Genomic DNA, 17,460 nt, shown 5'->3' on the forward strand with positions numbered 1-17,460 from the left:
TTACTTGGAACGAATTGTATTTTTTTTCTTTTATGTCAGGGATGATCAAGTTTAGCAAAGTCCTCATGTAAGTAGCTGTTAAAATGGATCTGTAATTATAAAAGGATTGTATCCATCCTCAAATTTTATTTCCTGCCTTTTCTGCAGGGTTGCCTGTTTTCCTACAATACTAAAAGGAATAGAGATTAAAAGCACAGAACTGAGAAGAAATTACCTGTTTTAAAGACATGGAAAAACTATGTAAATAGAAAACACTGGTATCCAGATTTATTTGTGGTTTGGATCTATCTAAAGGTTAAATAATGGTGCAGTGTATTTCAAACTAAATGCACATCTAAATTCCTGAGTGCATAACTATGGCAGTAGATAGGGCATATATCAGTTCAGAATTATTATATTCAGGGCAGGCATAAGCATCTTATCTCAGCACAAGATATTTGCACACCTGAAGTTCCTAGTAAAATTCCTTTGAACACAAGAGTTTTCCAGTGTAAAGGTGCTGGACAATCAAAAAATAATCACACAGACAAGTACACTTGACAGCTGTTAGGCCATTTATTTAGTAATGCCTGGACTAAAATAGAGTAAGGTCACCTGCATTAGTCATAGTTCTGCTGTACCCAAGTATGTATAAGCACTGCTCAAGGCCAGTAAAGAGCACCAAGGCCACTGCCTTCACCATTTGATGTCTTCAGCAATCAGAGTCCATCTAATTTTAGGTAATAGACATCAAAGAACTTCCCATCAAATCCACTTCTTGCTATCAAATAAAAAAGAACTTCTCTTTGAGATGACCTCATACCTGGGAACAAGACATAGGGACCTCTAGGTTCGTAAAGTAAATATCAAACCAGCCAGAAACACTATTTCAAGGTAGAAAGAACTGACCTGCCAGCACTAAGATAGTGGTTTCCAACTTCAATCTGATTACCAGAGTGATTTAGATTTGGCTGGTTAGTTCCTCGTTTGCCTGTGCATGCCAACCACCACCAGCATGAGGACTGGGCAGCCTTCGTGGGACTGTAGAGAGAAGCCACATAGGAAACTCCATCCGTTCATAACACAAAAAATCGTGTATGACCCTGATCTATTGCGGTGGTAACAAAATCTGCGTACGCCAATGAACAAGGCAAATTAAACTGCTGGGAAATGGTCTGCTGTCATTACTCCACATGCCAAAATTATTTCACATCCCTGCCTGCACAAAGACATCATTAAGCCCTTCTCAGCTGCTGAAAAACCTTTCTTGACAAGTTGCTGTTGTATTTGCTTTACAAAAATATATGACATATAGAATATGGTAATATGGTAAACAGAGTGAAATAAGTAAAATGTAAATCCAAATGCTAATGTAATGATCTAATTATTTGTTTACCTCTGTTACTTAATTTAAATGATGCTGAATGAGAGCTGGAGTTCAGTAATTTCAGTTATAGAAAATTATGCATGCACTCTTCTGTTTTCTTTGAGACCTTGCTCCCAAATAGGTTGCTTTTGTGTAATGGTATCTGCAGCACAAGCATGGGCTGGAATTGTCTAAGAAATTTAAGAATACGACTATTTATAATGCAAGAGTTCATGAATATATTATTCATTCTGCAATCTTTTTGCCTTTTATGCTTTTAAAAGATTCTTTGACAAGAAAAAAGATTTAATACAGACAGCACATGGTATTTTTACAGTAAGTTTCCTACTTGCACTTTATTTTTCTTCAGTTTTGAATGATACTGTGGTGAATGTCTTTTCCAAGAACCATATCAAATAATCAAAAACTGTAATAGCACTTAAAATGTTTTAAAGAGAACTGTATTTGGAAGTGTATGCCGCAGTCTTCTACCAAGCATATTGAGATACTTATTTAGCCACAGACTTTTGACTGGCTAAAATCAGACAGCTGGCCCTTCACTTGGTACAATTAAGGTCATAACATTGAAGCTAACGGAATAAACTTTATTTTCACCAGCTGATACTTTGTCCAGTGTTTATTTAGTTCATTCTTTGCTAGGTCTGATCTGCACTTTTCCTGAACCTCCATCCTATCCTGCTGTACAATTTTGTTGCTTAACATATAATAAAGCACATATTCTGCTCCCATAGAGGCGTAAGCCCAGAAAAGCAGCAGCAGCTGCAGTGGCAAGGTGAGCAGACCACAGGGAGGAATACAAAATCCCTTACATGTCATAGAAGATAGTGGCACAAGGTGTGCATGGGCACTAAAGGCACTTCTAAGCAGGCCGAAAATCAAGAAAAAAGGTGATATCGGTGGATTTGTGAACTATGCACACATCAGTGACCAAGCCTCTCCTCTCATACACGATGCAACGGGCTGTATCCACAAGAAAAGCTTTGTTTCCAGTCCTTCTCCTACGTTAGAGAAGGGGTGCCATGCCACAGTGCTGCAGCGGCCCTTATCCCATGATCTTTTTGCTAGGTTTAGTTCAAGGAGTAAAAACGCAGCCTTAAAAAGCCAGAGGAGAAAACAGTCCTGGCATTAAACTCTGGAATCACAAGACATCCATAAATGCAAACAACCCAGGCAGGAAAGCTGAGGTGGGTTCTTTGCTTCAGGTTTTTTCCCCAGATATTACGGTGCTTGTCAAAAGGCGACTTTCAGGGGAAGGGGAACTGAAATTTTGATACAAATTTTAATGATATTCAACAGAAATTGCCCCCTCTCTGGTTTCTTCCCATATGAGAATAAAACATAGAGTGTCAAAAGTTAAATGAATTGCAAAAATATACCAATTTTACACTTTAGAAGTAACATTTTTCAGTTTTTCATTCAAAACAACACTTCTTCTTTATAAGTATCTCTTTTTTTTCTTTTATCTATTTTATCTATTTTTAAAGAAAACAGATTTACAAAGGATTAAATAACCCAACAAGCAAAAAATTTCCTTCCAGGCTAACTCAGAATGTCATTCTACATTTTTCCTGCCTCTCCCCCAAACCTGGGGCTTATTTTAGTTCACCTTGAATACTGTTTGTGATTTTTCGCCAAGCTGAAAACCTCCACTATTCATCCAGCTCCACTAACAGAAAGGCCTCGTGCAGAGAAATATTTATGAAGAGACAGGCTATGTAACTCTCACTACGACTACAGCCAGGCTGACAGAAGCAGAGCTCGTGGATGCCGTGGGCTGCCGGGCTGAGGTCTATCGCCGCTGCCGCCACTGCCGAGCCCTCTGCCTGAGCCGCCGCATGGACAGGCTGATCGGCTGCTTCCCAAACTTCTTCATGATCTCCTTGATTCTTGCCAGGTTGGTTTTGGAGATGGTGAAGTCGCACTGGGTAGCTCCCATGTCGTAGCCGACTTCGCAGGTCTTGGTGGCAGTGGTATAGCCTTCTGCCTTCACACCTACCATGTATTCCCCTGGGTTGAGAAGACGCCAGTAATCCCCATCAGCTCCTGGTAGGAAAAGAGATGGTTTTCAGTGCAGTGGCCTTTTCTTCTTGAGGAATTTGTTGTTTATGAAAATATAGAAATGCTTGCACATGGATAAGACGAGAGCACAAGCAGCAACCCTATATCTTCACACCAGGAGGGTGTCAACAAGGCTGTGCCCCATTACACATACCCCTCCTTGTCCTGCCAACCCTACAGGAAAACACACCTCAAACATACATTCCAAATGATGAATAAAAGACAATGGGCTTCAATTTGGCCAAAGATTTCTGTCAGTTGAAGTCAAAAAGATCCTGAGGCAAAGGGTCACCTTGTAATGGCTGGTGATTCCTGAAGGGTATAAAAGACCTACCCCAAACTAGTTTGTCATTGCCAATCAAGAGAAGCTCCACCAAGGGAGGCACGTGGATCCTGGCCAGACAACCTGGACACGTGCGGTGCTATTTAGTATGCAAGCATGTGAATGCATAATGTCAACTCACTTAGAGATCTCAGTAAATATCCCCTTCTATAAAATCCTACATTGAGTTTTATTACACTAATTTTCCTACAAACAATAATTCATCAGGGTACTTAACCAGTTGCTTACCTGTAAATGCATGAACAGAGCTCCTGTAATCAAGTAAACTACTCATGCATAAAGCAAGACATATTTTAACACTTCATTGAATCAGGACTTTCTGTTTTCTTCTTTTTTCCCATGTATCATCTCACTTACCCATACATATGTAAGGATGGTTTTAGACTTCTTTTTAAATATTGTTTTAACTAGCAAGTATGCTTAGCTGTGGACTGAAAAAGGTGAAACACTAATATCTAAAATTAATTCTGCACTCCATCTGGGAAAACCCACTGTGGAATGAAGCTGCATATTCAAACATGCAATTCTATATATAAATAGAAATGCAACATCTCTTGTATGAAGAGGGTGTTGGGTTTTTTTTAACACTGATGAGAACCGACAACCTTACTACCATAAGTCTTGAGTCACTTGAAATGCAGTGTGTTGCACAAACTAAAGATTATTTCAATGAAGATACTACGTTTGGGAAAAGATCAGACTAGCTAGCCTCTGTTTAGAGAAATACGATTTTAATTTAGGGCTTGGTAATGTAGTGAATATGTTTACAAACAGCAATTGTTAGCATAAAGGCAATGTGAACTATACTCTGATACTGCAGTCTCTGAATATTGGTGTGAAACTGTGTGCAAGAAGCACACCCGATCAGGTTAGTTCTTGTTTGTCTGGCCACTTTGAGCCTGCCTGGGATGATGATCAAGGTCCAGATTTTCTGTTTCTCAGGACTCAGGCATTTTTAGGAAGGGCTTTCTGAGATGCTCTTTATTCAGTTCTCCGTTACTGTTGGGTCTGTTGGCACCTTAACCAAAACACAAAACATAAAGCCACCCAGGTTTCTTGAATTTATCTCCAAGAGCACATTTTTAGCCGTAAATGCTCCGGTGATACTACAGGGCTGGCAAAAGGCTATGGATCACCCCATGCGTGGCCGTGAACGCATCCCTGCTCAGAGGTTGGCTTTAGCCCCTGGACTTCAAAACTGACCCAAATTTTTCTGACACATTTAACAGGCAGTTCTTTACAACCCTGGACACAAAGCCAGAAAAAAAAACCCCAAGCATTCACACACCACTAGGAAATTGTTACAAAGCTGGATATTAAACTATTAGAAGGATGCACTTTACCTCCTTTCCATTTACACGTAAGTAGACATTAATATTTCTATCAGCTGTCACTGCCCAGAATTTACTACCAGACTAAAAGAGGATTTTTTGGAAATCAGATTAAATACAGTAGGTAAAAAACTCCAGAGCAGATGGTAAGAGGTAGATACACAATTAAAATTACAGATACATTTAGTAAATAATAGGTTTGTTAAAAGAATAGGCTCCAGTGGGAGCAGGCTGGAGGCAGACTACATCTCCTGCTTTTGGGTCTGGAAAAGAATTGCCTTGTCTGCTTAGATAAAATAATAATGCATAAAAATATGAAGATAGTATTATTGTAAACTAAACGTGTCTGATGACTCCATAAGCACTTCAGTTAAGGGGAACACTCTTTAAGCCTGATAAGACAGACCTTTGTTATGATTAAGTGTCCTATTTTCCTTACTTTACTACATATTTACTTTAAACTACATAAATTACCAAATTTCACTAATTTACATAGATTATAGAAATCTGTCCTAATGCTCTGTTACCTACAAAAGACTCTCCAGGAAAGCTGGCCATAGTGCTGCACACCCAATGCGTGTAACAGCTAAAACTTAAATTTTCTCTACAGAACAAGCAGCTAGGAATGCAGCTGGAGAGTTACAGTACCAGAATTATGCTCAGCCTAAACCAGTGTTATCAAATGTTACCAAATCTCACTTTAAAATCTTCTGATTTGGTTATGTAATGAAATCATACAGAACTGACCAAAATGATAAATAAAAATGTCTCTGAACTTTGTGCGAATTTAAATTAATTATGCCTTATTTCAAAAATCACACAGAAATGTGCATCTGTCTTTGGACTCTAGCAGAGGCTGTGATACAGAAGTGTTTCAGTAGAAGGAAACGGTACATTTCTTCACCAAGATTTGCTCTGAGATTTCCAAAATGTGCAATTACAGGAAGCAACCCACAAAAATGCTATCCAAGTGCGCCTGGTCATCCAGTTGCTGAACTCTTTTCCAAAGGTTATCTCACAGAGTCCAGCCCACATATAACTGTAATGCTATGTAGTCACTCAGACTTAATCAATAGTTACATCTACATCAAGAGAAAATGGAATAATTTTCCACAAAGCTCTTACTCTCAGAATCGATGACTTCAATCAGCCTATTAATCGTGTTAGCTTAGTGTCAGCAAACTTCTCTTCCCATAAGATGCCTTGTGCATCCAAGAGAAAGGACTAACAAAAGCTACAAAAGTGACTTGAGGACTGAAGCAAATTCTGCTGCTTGTCCACAGGAAGAAGCAGAGAAATTTTCTTGAACAAGTAAATGTTATTAGAAGGTCTGTACAGACAGTCTTTGTCTGGCTCTGCAGGGTGATTGACCACATTAATGTACCAAAGAAATAGTAGATACCTTACAGCCTAGCTCACTTTAAACATGTTACATGAATAGAGATAATGGCCATAATTCCTCTCCTGCTTGGCCTATTTTTACATCAAGGCAACTCTGAGGTTTAAATGGATACATTTTTCATTTAAAAAGGTATAAACGAAAGAAGACTGCTGACAATTTGCCGTCTTCCTCTGGAATTATACATGTCATTTTAGCTTTTTGGATCCAACAAAATTCTCTAGTTTCAAAGACTAATGAGACATACATTGTTATCTGTATAATATAAGACAAGATAGCACTTTTATGTTCCCATCTACAAAGTGATTCTCAAATAGAGTGTCAGCTTAAACATGTCTCATTAAAAAGAGGAATTAAAAAGAATGAAATGAGTACTTTCATTTTACTAACTGTTGCAGATGGCCTTGAGCTGTAGAAGCTCAGCTCTAAGTCTAGATGTAAATAGCTGTAAGATTCCCCCAGCATTACCAGGTGGATTCTGGGATCTTGCACATTTATTACACATGCCACTGGCACTCCTTTCCATATGCGTGTTTGCTGTCTTCAAACTGTTGATTATTCTTTCATGTGGCAATCCAGTGTACTCAGAGCTGGAGATTAATCACCTGTTGCATTTACTCAGCCCCACCTCAGTGGCAAAGCATGTGAAAGACCCAGAATGCCAATGAGGATGTAAAAAATACGTAAAATTAGTGTTCCTGTTTCTAATATTGAACCAAATCTAGAGTATGCAGCAATGTGATTTGTCTGATTATTCCCCATGATGCTACTTTTCCATGAATGTCCAGCAGAAACCTTGTTAACATCTTGCAGCCAGCACTCTGAGTGCCAGGCAGCTGCGCCGCAATCACTAAAGATTCCTGCTAAAATCTTCTTTGGCTATTTCTTTCTGCTTGCTCCTGTCCTTGCTATATCCCCTCTGTTGTTTCTCTATTTAAGATGACTGTTTGTCCTAATCACGGTACAGCACCGACACATACACAAGGGCCACTATCCTGCCCGCTACTTGCCAACAACAATTTTCAGGTGTTGCTATTAATCTCATAATTGTCAGTGTCTATTTAAAGCCGTTGTTTATTTAGTGCCATAACTACTTTCCAGGCCATTAAATTGGCTTAGAGTTTACTCTGAGTATACATCTCTGTGTCAGGGTATAGATCAAGACTGCACTAACAAGGCAAATAGCCATTTGTGCATTTTTTTCAAAAGGCGCATATTGAAAAGTCATCCTCCAGGGTGAAATTCACCCTTGCAAAGCAGTGTCTCTACTGAGACCTGTTAAATTCTCTTTTACACAGCTGTGATGTTTTGCAGCAGACTTTTCAGGTTGTGAAATTCCCCCTTCCCTGCAGCAGCTGTTCCTCCTCTGGACACAGCTCGAAATTACATCTCCAACACATTCACAGTCCTGTAACTGTTAACAGCCAGAGAAACACTCTTTGCCCACCAAGGCATTACCTACACTCTTGTTTCTCAGCACTATCATTTTTTGGGTTAGGTTTGCAGTACCTTTACATGGTACTGGAGCAACAGGAGTTCTTTAGACAGGCGTTCTTTAGACAGAGCCTTACTCAGGCTATTGATTTGGGGCAGAGAAAAGCCTATTTGCTCAATACTTTAAAAGAGGTGGAAAGAGGAAGAGGGGCAGAGAGCAGGCATAGTCCTGTCCTTGTCTATGCAGCTGCACCATGGAAAGTGACTCCCAAATCTTGTGCCACTCCTTCTGCAACACCCTCCTTGGACTGTATGCTACCTGCAGGCTTTTCTCAGAAGAGTTCAAAGTTGCAATGAGGTTCTGTATTTTGGTTTTAAACCATAAATCTGTTCATTTGCACTGATTTTTTTTGTTGTATCTGTTTTTTTACCTGTGCGAATGTCATGGTTAACACCTTCTACTGAAATAACAGCATTTGGGATTCCTTTTCCATGTACATCTCTTACTATGCCTTTGATGCCTCGATGGACCTATTACAAAAATAAACAAACACATAAATATGGCACAGCAATGAACAGCTCTATTGTTAGGAAGATACAATAAATCATTAATTCTGTATATGAATTAAGTGTATTCTATTCCTATTTTATGGTTCATGCAATTTTGGAATATCATTATCAACCCAGTATCAGCTTTCAAGGCATTAGTTACTGAACCAGCTTACGAATTTTATTAGGATTCCTGAGGCACCAAATTCAAGAGAGAGATGAAACAAACAGATAAAGCAGCAGACATAAGGGATATTTTTCCTGGCAGTCATTTCTAGCAAGCTCTGCACTCACAAACATTAACGAGCTTCATTATTTTGTCCTGCTAAGTTACAACAGCCTGGCTGACATGGTATGCCAATATTGCTTATAGGTAAGCTTTCTATCACAAATGGCAATAATCATGTAAGTAGTCATGCTAGAAAAATGTCTGAAACCTTAAACTCCCTTTCAATCTGAAAGGAGTCATCAGGTTATTCAGAAGTTGTTCTTCGGTTGAATACCTGTTCCATAAAAACAATCAGGGACTCGCGGTTGTTTTCCCATTCTTCGGGCAGCTCGCTCTCGTGGGGATACTTGTCACAGCCCACATAGATGGATAGCTCAAAGCAGTTTGTGTGCAGGTAACTGAAGTCATTTATGCCTGTCAATAGGAGGTAAGAAACAATTTTATATCCTCTTTCAATGTATTGATCAGATCTGATTATTTTATGCGATGTTACAGAACTTATTTAAACACAGACTGGGTATTTTTCTAGCTGGCTTAGTCTGCAGATCTGGCAGGGCAAAAGATTTTCAAAAATGCTACTTCTCCTGTAACAAAGCACCAAAGTAACACCAGAGATGTACATTTAACAAAACAAGACTTTCTAAAGACAGTGGCCCATCAACACATTCAAACCAGAGGACACAAGATTGCACCATGACATCAAGGGCCACTGTGTCAGCCCAGCCCAGCACCACATCCCCAACTCCTTTGCTGCAAAAAGCAGCACCCTTCTGCTATCACAGGACTGAAAGGAAATAGAGATTTAATGGAAAATAAACACACGGACATATTAAACTCATTCCAGATGAAGTTTCTGTGATATTGATAGAGAAGATGGGGGCACACCAGGAAGATTTTAGGAAAGGTCTCCTTTTAAAGCAAAAAACTTGTGCTTTGCTTTTAAGAAAGCACTAAGCTTCACTAATTCTGGACATTTTCCCATGAAGCAGCATTCATTTATGACTGCCCTGGGTAGAAGTGGGATGGTCTACATTAGCTCCCATAGATGTGCAGCCATTAACCAAATTCATACAACCCTAAATGCCAGGACACAGAGCAATGGGCACTCCATGATTTTTATGTGAAAATGATTTGAAAGAGCAGTTGATGAAATAGTTTCTCAGTCTAAATATTTTCCCACGTAAGTAATCTAAATGATAGGAGAGCCAGAATAATCAAGGTAGTAATAATTCCTTTAAGTTATATAGGGTGTCTGTTAGCTTCTAAGGAATGAGCGGATCTATTCTGTTTTCTCCCTGTTATGGCTTTGCAGTGAACTGGAATCTGTACTGCTGCTCTGCAATATGGATTTCCATTAGAAATATGTCCTAATCAAAACCCAGGAACCTCAGGACCTCTGACCTCTGAGGAGCTGTAGTTTAAGCCTACATTACAGCAAGCACTGTGATATTCACAAAGGTCCTGAGCACTAAGGAAGACTATATTTAGACACAGGTCTCCAACATTTTCATTCTCCAGGTTTCTCTCCTATTTCTCACAATTATTGTTCCTTTGGGAAATTCCATTTATTAGTTCTCCATGATCACACAGACAACAGGATACTGTACATGAACACTAGAGAAAGAAATAATGGGGGCTTCTTTTCTTGTTATCCACCTGCATTTATAATAAAATATATTTTTAAAAACTGTTATTAATGATCATTAATTGCTATACTTTATATGGCAAAGATTAGCAGGAAATGGATTCACCGAGTGCTTCTGATTGAAAAGAGCTAAAGAAACCCCCAGTCCTGTCCAATTACCACAGAGCAGTATTCAAGTATTTAATGAGCCCTCTGTGCCTGCTGGATGCAGAGCAGGAGGATTATATAATACAGATGTTAAGCTTTTCCCTTTTGTTGATGGGGAAAGCCTAAATATCAGACAGCAGCATATGCTGCTCTGCAGAAACATGTTTCCCCTCTGTCTGAGAAACAGCCACAATTATTTTCCCCTCACATACTGTATCGCGTCCTGATTAATCTGTTGTGAAATATTTTGCAATACACAGTAATTGCTCAGTTTTAATATATGTGTTTAAGAAAATGGCTTCACGTTGCCAAGAGCACCTCTCCATGTTGTGCCTGAAACATGCAAATCCAGCCTTGAAAACACTGGAAATAAAAATAAATGAATCTGTTCTCTGCCGTTGTGTGGTTCACCCTGTGCAGAAACATTGTGTGCAAAACTGCTGAAGAACCTGAATTCATTGCTGTCCAAAATATGTGCAGGAAATAGTGCGGCTGGGTTTCAAAGGCATAGGGAGGTGTTTGATATCTGTGCAAGATACCTGTGATGCACATACTTCTCTAGGGACTCCCTACTGCTGAAGAGGAATTAGAAAATCCCTTACAAATTTTCCCATGGCAAGAGCAGTGAAAGGTTTATATGGACGATCATTGTAAGGGCAGACAGCGGGTGGATGAGAGAGGATGGGCAGCTGCAACTTGCGGTACAGCAAGGAGATGCCACCCATGCCAAAGGTCAGGTGGGGCAGCATCCTGCAAGCAATATATTGGGGCATCACCTTCAGGTCAGAGAGTAAGCAAGCAGTGGCTTAAGAGACGAAAGCGTTACATGTTGATCTAAAAGGTAAAGAAACAGAAAAAGTGCAGTGAGCTACACAACTGCACCTATAAAGCCATGGAATTATAGAGTGAGAAATTTATCTTCAAATTTGGAATCATATTTGCACAGCCCTTCGCAACACAAGGTGCCATTGGTTGACTAGCAGCTGAGATACATATGCATGTATGCATATATATATCTGCAACACAAATCACTCTCTTCCTTTTGTCTAAGTACAGAAGTCGTCTAAAACCATCCTGCAGGTTGAAGGCTGAGCTCAAATGGAATCCACATCTTTTGAGGCTTAGTCTGGAGTCCAAGGCGTAAAGAATTGGAAATCAAAGAAGTATTCCAGCATTTTTCTCAAAGACAGTCTTGGAAGTCTTACTATAATGTAAGAAAGCAGGATGCAAAGTATAATGAGAAACATCGTAAAGCAATAAAACAAACCAGATGATCCAAATCCAATATGCAATTATTACCAAGAAATCGAGATACTATTCAGCATCTATATAGTACATCATTACTTAATGTGACTTAGTGCGACAGCTGTTAGTCACATGGCCAATGTCATCTTTTCTGGATCGATTCATAATCATGTTTCTTCTGGCACTTAAGGAAATTAAACTCATAAATTACATAATTAAGCAGTCAGGTTAGCATTCAGAGGTTTTTTTTATAATTTGCAGAACTGCATAGAAATGTATTGTCAGGCCTTGGCCTTGTGATCTAAGAGTTCAGTCTTTCCCCCTGAGTTCTCACCCAGCATTTTTTAACCTCCCCAAAAAGTATTTGAAAAGTTAATTCCTGGCCAGCATTAACTTTACATGGGCCAATATGAAAGTCATAAAAGTTGTGTCCAAAACTTAGAAATGTTTATGCAGTGAAACTACCTGCAAGTTACAAACACAAGCCAGCTCCGACAAAACGCCATCTGCGCAGATGCTCGCTTGCATCTGTTTGCCGTTACCGCTGCAGTCACTCCTGCTGTCATTCACATGGTGGCAGAAGCACAGCTCATTTCTTAATATCATAGAATATGTTGTGTCACTGATGCACTTGTAAACAACAAAAATTCTGGGCAGAATTGTGATGAATCAGCACAGTCCCTGATTTCGAGCCTCTACGAGGTGTACACCCATAGAGACAACCGCGCCTATTTCTGTTAAAAATCTGCTTCTAATTGGGCTTTCCTGGAAATCGATGCTTTGTCTGCACTCCAGGACACAGCTTCCCCTTCATGCTTCTGAACAGGCTTGGGCATACGGTGAATGATTCAGTCTGCAGTTTATTCTGGCAGCAGAAATGCCTGTGGAGTCCATGTAAAGTTTAAGGGTAAGGACGTCCAGGTCTTTTAAAAATAAGACGGTAGCAGGCAAGCAGCAGATTTTTGTGGTATGTTTTTACAACTCAAAGTGAATGTGAGGGAGGGCTGAGTTGTGACTGAGTTCAGTGAGCAGGAGGCTGAAATCATGATTTTCTTCTCTGAGGGCCACTGGGATCTGACCCTGGAGTCGCTGCTTCGGCTCGGACACTGGGTACCTTTCCTGTTCAGCTGCAGATTTCTGTTGGCACCCTGCGAGATGTCAAAGGCTGACAGGTTCCCCCCTGCTAGTGGGTTTAGACTGGGTTGGTTTTCTCCTGACAAGCTCTCTTGAATGTACAGAATCCACAACACTACAATATTGCAAGTGCACTTTTGGAAACCTCGTTAGTAAATGAAACGGCCAGAAGAAGGTATTAGTGACACGGTCTGCTTCATCCCCTGATACCTGATGAAGTGCAATGAACAGGCTTTCAGACGGGGAAATACTTCCCTTAGTGCAGAGGTTTTACCACCATTGCCTCTGCAATGTAGACCAGGCAGAGATGGCATTAGCATGCTTAGCAATGTAATGGTAATTGCGGTTTCTACTGACACTTACTTCCAGCCACGGTATGCCAGGAGGCTCCGTTAACGGTGCCATCCTCCTTTTGGAAATCTTCTGTGTGACACGCTCTCCTTCTCGCATCCGTCATCAGGCGGTGAGTGGAGGCATAGGAGTATGCCAGCCAGCGAAAGACGTGGTCGTCTGGGGTAGGGGTGTAGTCCTGGGTTTTCCACATTGATCGCACCATGTCATAGGGGTACGCCACCACCAGCTCTCCTCCCTGCAAATTGCCACCCAGCACAAAAGGAATTTTTTCCATCCAAGCTATTATTGCCCGCGTCTCAACGGCCACCTGTGAGAAAAAGAAACAGCAGTTTTGATTCAACCTGTGACATCTGATAATCTTCTTTCAAAGGTAGACCAGATGCAGGAGTCCTGCTGTGAGTTTCTCAGCAAGTAGTGATTAGCCAGCACAGCAGACATGGCCGAGGAGAAGGGCTTCTTTAAATCACAGTGCTTGCCAACCATGCTTTGGAGGTCAGTGACAACCCATAAAAACTAACAAAACATTAATGTTTGCAATTTATGCAGCAGGAACGTCTTTCAACAACGAGGCCAAGAGCAGCAACTGCCAAAGATGTCAGACCATGACACTGCTCCCCCTGCCATTGGCTGCAAGGAGTTTTCAAAATGAGGGATTTTAAACACACAAATATTTCTAAAGCCCACACAACTGCCACAGTTCTGTTCCTCCCCCTCAAACTAGGGGAATCTCAGCCACTATAAATAGTTGCCATTATACTTAAAAGGCCACGTAAAAATAAGTTAAATTTTTGGCACTACAATCCAATAAATGACTTTAGCATAAGCCACTGCACTGGTTTTGCATATGCCTCAGTGTTTGCTGTGTTATTTCAAGTAAGAGCATCGAGAAAATCCTGGGAGAAATCTGTATGGTGACCAAGTATGCAAAAATCTCATCTACGCTGCAAAATGAGAGAGAAGCCCCGTTCACAGAACTGAGCTTTGTGGTGGGTTTCTCTTTGTCTGCCTGTTGTCTGCCTGAAAGTTGGGTATCAAGTCCTCCAGGTTCTCCCAATAGCAGGATGCTCCGGAAAGCAGTTCACTTCCCAAGGGCTGCCTCTAAAACACGGGGGTGAACGGTACATTTGCAGTGACTTGTTATTTGCCTTCACTAACACGAAAGCCCAGGCAAGTAGCTTAGGTCAGGTGTGTAACTTCACCTACAAGTTACTAAATTCTTGAGAAATGTAAAGCTCGCTTTTTCAGCCTACCCCAGCCTTCGTGTTCCCCTCTCTCTGGCCTTACTCACGGTGGCGTTTTCAGACAGGTACCAGTCAGGGATTGGGATGTGATGGTTTGGAACTTTTCTTTTACTCTTCTTCTGGTCTTCTGACTCCCAGAGCAAAGAGTTTAAGTCAGGGAAATTATTGTTGATGTCAATGCCATCCTGAGTCCATCGTCCTAAAGACCAGCCCCCTAATTCTGAACCCTTAGATTTAAAAAACAAAAAATGAAAAAACAGAAGAAAAAAAAGATAAATGTTCATTCAGAGTACAACAACCTGTGAGCCCTCAACAAAATGTTTGGAGATGTGTCAGAGATAATTCTCTACAGAGAAAGGGAAGGAAGAAATATTTAATTAACTGAAATTAATAATTGGCTTTTTTTCATTTTGAATGAGACCTTGAATGAGGTGAAGTAAAACCCATGAAAAATTACTAGAGGTTAGCCAAAATGTTCTGGTCTGTTTTCAAGGTTTCTACTTAAGATGGTGTTCCCTTGGGTTGCAATGGAGATGGCACATACTCCCTTCCATGGCTGCGAGTGCGACTTTTGTGTTTCAGTCTTCTACAGACTGCCCTGGAAGATTTTCCAGTGCATTTGACCAGCCCATACAATTTTTCCTCCTGGTGTCTGGCTTCTTCCAGACTGAATTATTATGATGCCCAACACATTGTGCTCTCCTTAAAGACACACTATTAAATTTCAGCTGCAGGGGAATGCAAATTTTCACGTGCTTAGCTTGGTTTCTCGTGAGAAACAGACTGCTTGAATTTTCCATTTTCCATGATGGTGTTCCCACTGATCTATACACTCAGTATGGTTTATTCTGGCAGTCTTTGTGACCCTACTTTCCATACACATCTTCCTACTGGCCAATGTCACATAGAATACTGTTTCTTTCAGCTTTTTTTCTAAGATGTTTCCGTGGTTTACACTTGCTTTGAAGTGTTTATTTTTGATGTGTTTATTTTTTTTTTTATTTTCATTGCTTGTAAAATACAATCTTTGAAAAAAAATAATGACAAGAGGAGGACGTTTCGTTAACCTAATACAACTAAAATAATTCCTTGATATGTTCATAATCATATTACCGCTTTATATGCCTTGTCATATCCATCTGGGTTGACCGAGGGCAGGAGGTGGATTCTGGTGTCCTCAATGAGATGTACAATGCGCGGGTTCCCAGCCAGGTACTCCTGGCACATGAACTGCATTAACAAAAGGATTAGCTCACGTCCAAGCACTTCATTCCCGTGAGCTCCTGCAATGTACCGAAATTCTGGTTCACCTGTTTAAAACAGATGCAGCAAAGTGTAGTCAGAGCAGCAAGCCAAATATCTAACCAAATTTCATCGATGTCAATCAGCAACACTTCACTTAAGGAGAGTTGAAGAAATGCATACCTGCACAAACTGCAGGTGAAAATGTAACTTCAGAGAAACAAATAATTGCTTTCTGTTCATGTTTTAGAAGAACATGCTTATATATCTGTGATATCTAAAGCCACTGTGAAAAACTTCCGAAACCCATTTTCCATTAAATAGATTTTTAGTTATACTCACAATTTCATCATGTTACAGGTAGATTTTAAAAGCTCTGACAGTCTAAAAATAACCTGAAAAATACACTGTTGGTAGTTCTTTTGGACAGATGTTAAGCCTCTTAAATATAACAGTCAGCAGCTATACATAACTGATGTCTGACTTCCCACACTCCTTTTTCTTCACTAATTAAAAAACAGGTTCACATATAATTTTCAAGGTTATATTGCATGCCGCTATACTTGCACTCAACTACAAAACACTTCAGAGATGATTAGCAATGGTGCCAGCTATTAAAAAAGCCCCATAATTCAGTTGTCCTTTGTGTGAATGACACTTGCAAACGTCAACAGGACAGATCCAAACTGACCAAGCTATGCCTTGTGCATGGATCCTTCCCCCAGCTTGTCTGGCCTGTAATACACTGCTTGCATATTTCCTGTAAGACTTGCAAAAATAGGTAATTGGGCAAGGCAGATTAGATAAATTATTCTGGTGTTAACACCTGAGATTCAGAGACTGCGGTCTAAGATCAGCCCCAAGTCTACTGAGAGATTAGATGTACTGTGCTCCATCCCTTACGGCAAAGTAGAGAGATGTCTCAGGAGCACGTCGCAGCATTCTTCCTTGGGTGGGACGAACACATGTCACTGTATTTATGGACACGGTAAAGTGCAAGACATCTGTATTCCGACTGCTTCCCCAGGCACTGTCCTAGTGAGATCTTTATTTTTCTCTACAGAAGGACCAAAGGGTGAAAGACTTTCTATTCTGGAGACTTACGTCACTGTAGGAAATTGTACCCCAGCACTTACCAGTGATGATTTGCGAGATTTGACCTGTCCTTGCTTGCAATGAATTCACCCCATATAAAAAAGGTAAACATCTATCCAAAACTACATAAATCCTAACAACTAAAATCCATTCCCCAGTACTAAAATTCAGTTTTATTTTGTTATTGTAAAGAATAAAACTCATTGTTGTAAAAAAATTTAATCCCACATTCAAAATGCCTTCTATTTGTGCTCACCCTCCTCTTCCCAATTTAGAAATACAGCGCTGACGTTCCTCCTACATACATTGAAATCTTTGCTGCCGTGAATATAATTCCATCAGTGATAATTACTGCAGATACAGAGAATGAGGAGGAAAAAAAAGCCACATCCCAACACCCTTTGGCAGATTTAGTTACACTAAATCCTAACCAACTTCGTGTTCTCCTGGGTTGTCAGAAATCTCAACGGCATACAGCTTTAGTCCTTGGTTGCTTTTTCCAATGTTGTAAATTCTTGTGATATTTGGGCACATTTTATTCACAGTTTTCATCAACTGCCAACAAAAAAAATGACATATAGTTAGACAATGCAGCATCAAAATAGATCCACTATTATTTCATCCCAAATTGGTCGCGGCAAAAACTTC

The 17,460-nt window shown here is 40.2% G+C and overlaps 1 protein-coding gene across 1 annotated transcript in view; it reads right to left on the reverse strand.

The window, feature by feature from the left end:
- Window positions 1–520: 520 nt before the first annotated feature.
- The window catches only part of CPXM2 (carboxypeptidase X, M14 family member 2), a 79,827-nt gene continuing 62,887 nt past the window's right edge, over window positions 521–17,460 (reverse strand). The window contains exons 7-13 of the mRNA XM_009934612.2: window positions 17,244–17,367; window positions 15,589–15,785; window positions 14,523–14,702; window positions 13,244–13,541; window positions 8,984–9,123; window positions 8,363–8,462; window positions 521–3,409 (exon numbers count right to left, since the gene is read on the reverse strand). Coding sequence (XP_009932914.2) covers window positions 3,156–3,409; window positions 8,363–8,462; window positions 8,984–9,123; window positions 13,244–13,541; window positions 14,523–14,702; window positions 15,589–15,785; window positions 17,244–17,367 — 1,293 coding nt within the window. The 3' untranslated portion in view covers window positions 521–3,155. The remainder of the gene's footprint in view (window positions 3,410–8,362; window positions 8,463–8,983; window positions 9,124–13,243; window positions 13,542–14,522; window positions 14,703–15,588; window positions 15,786–17,243; window positions 17,368–17,460) is intronic.

This window comes from Opisthocomus hoazin, chromosome 6 (genome assembly GCF_030867145.1).
Source record: "Opisthocomus hoazin isolate bOpiHoa1 chromosome 6, bOpiHoa1.hap1, whole genome shotgun sequence".
Classification (NCBI taxonomy): domain Eukaryota; kingdom Metazoa; phylum Chordata; class Aves; order Opisthocomiformes; family Opisthocomidae; genus Opisthocomus; species Opisthocomus hoazin.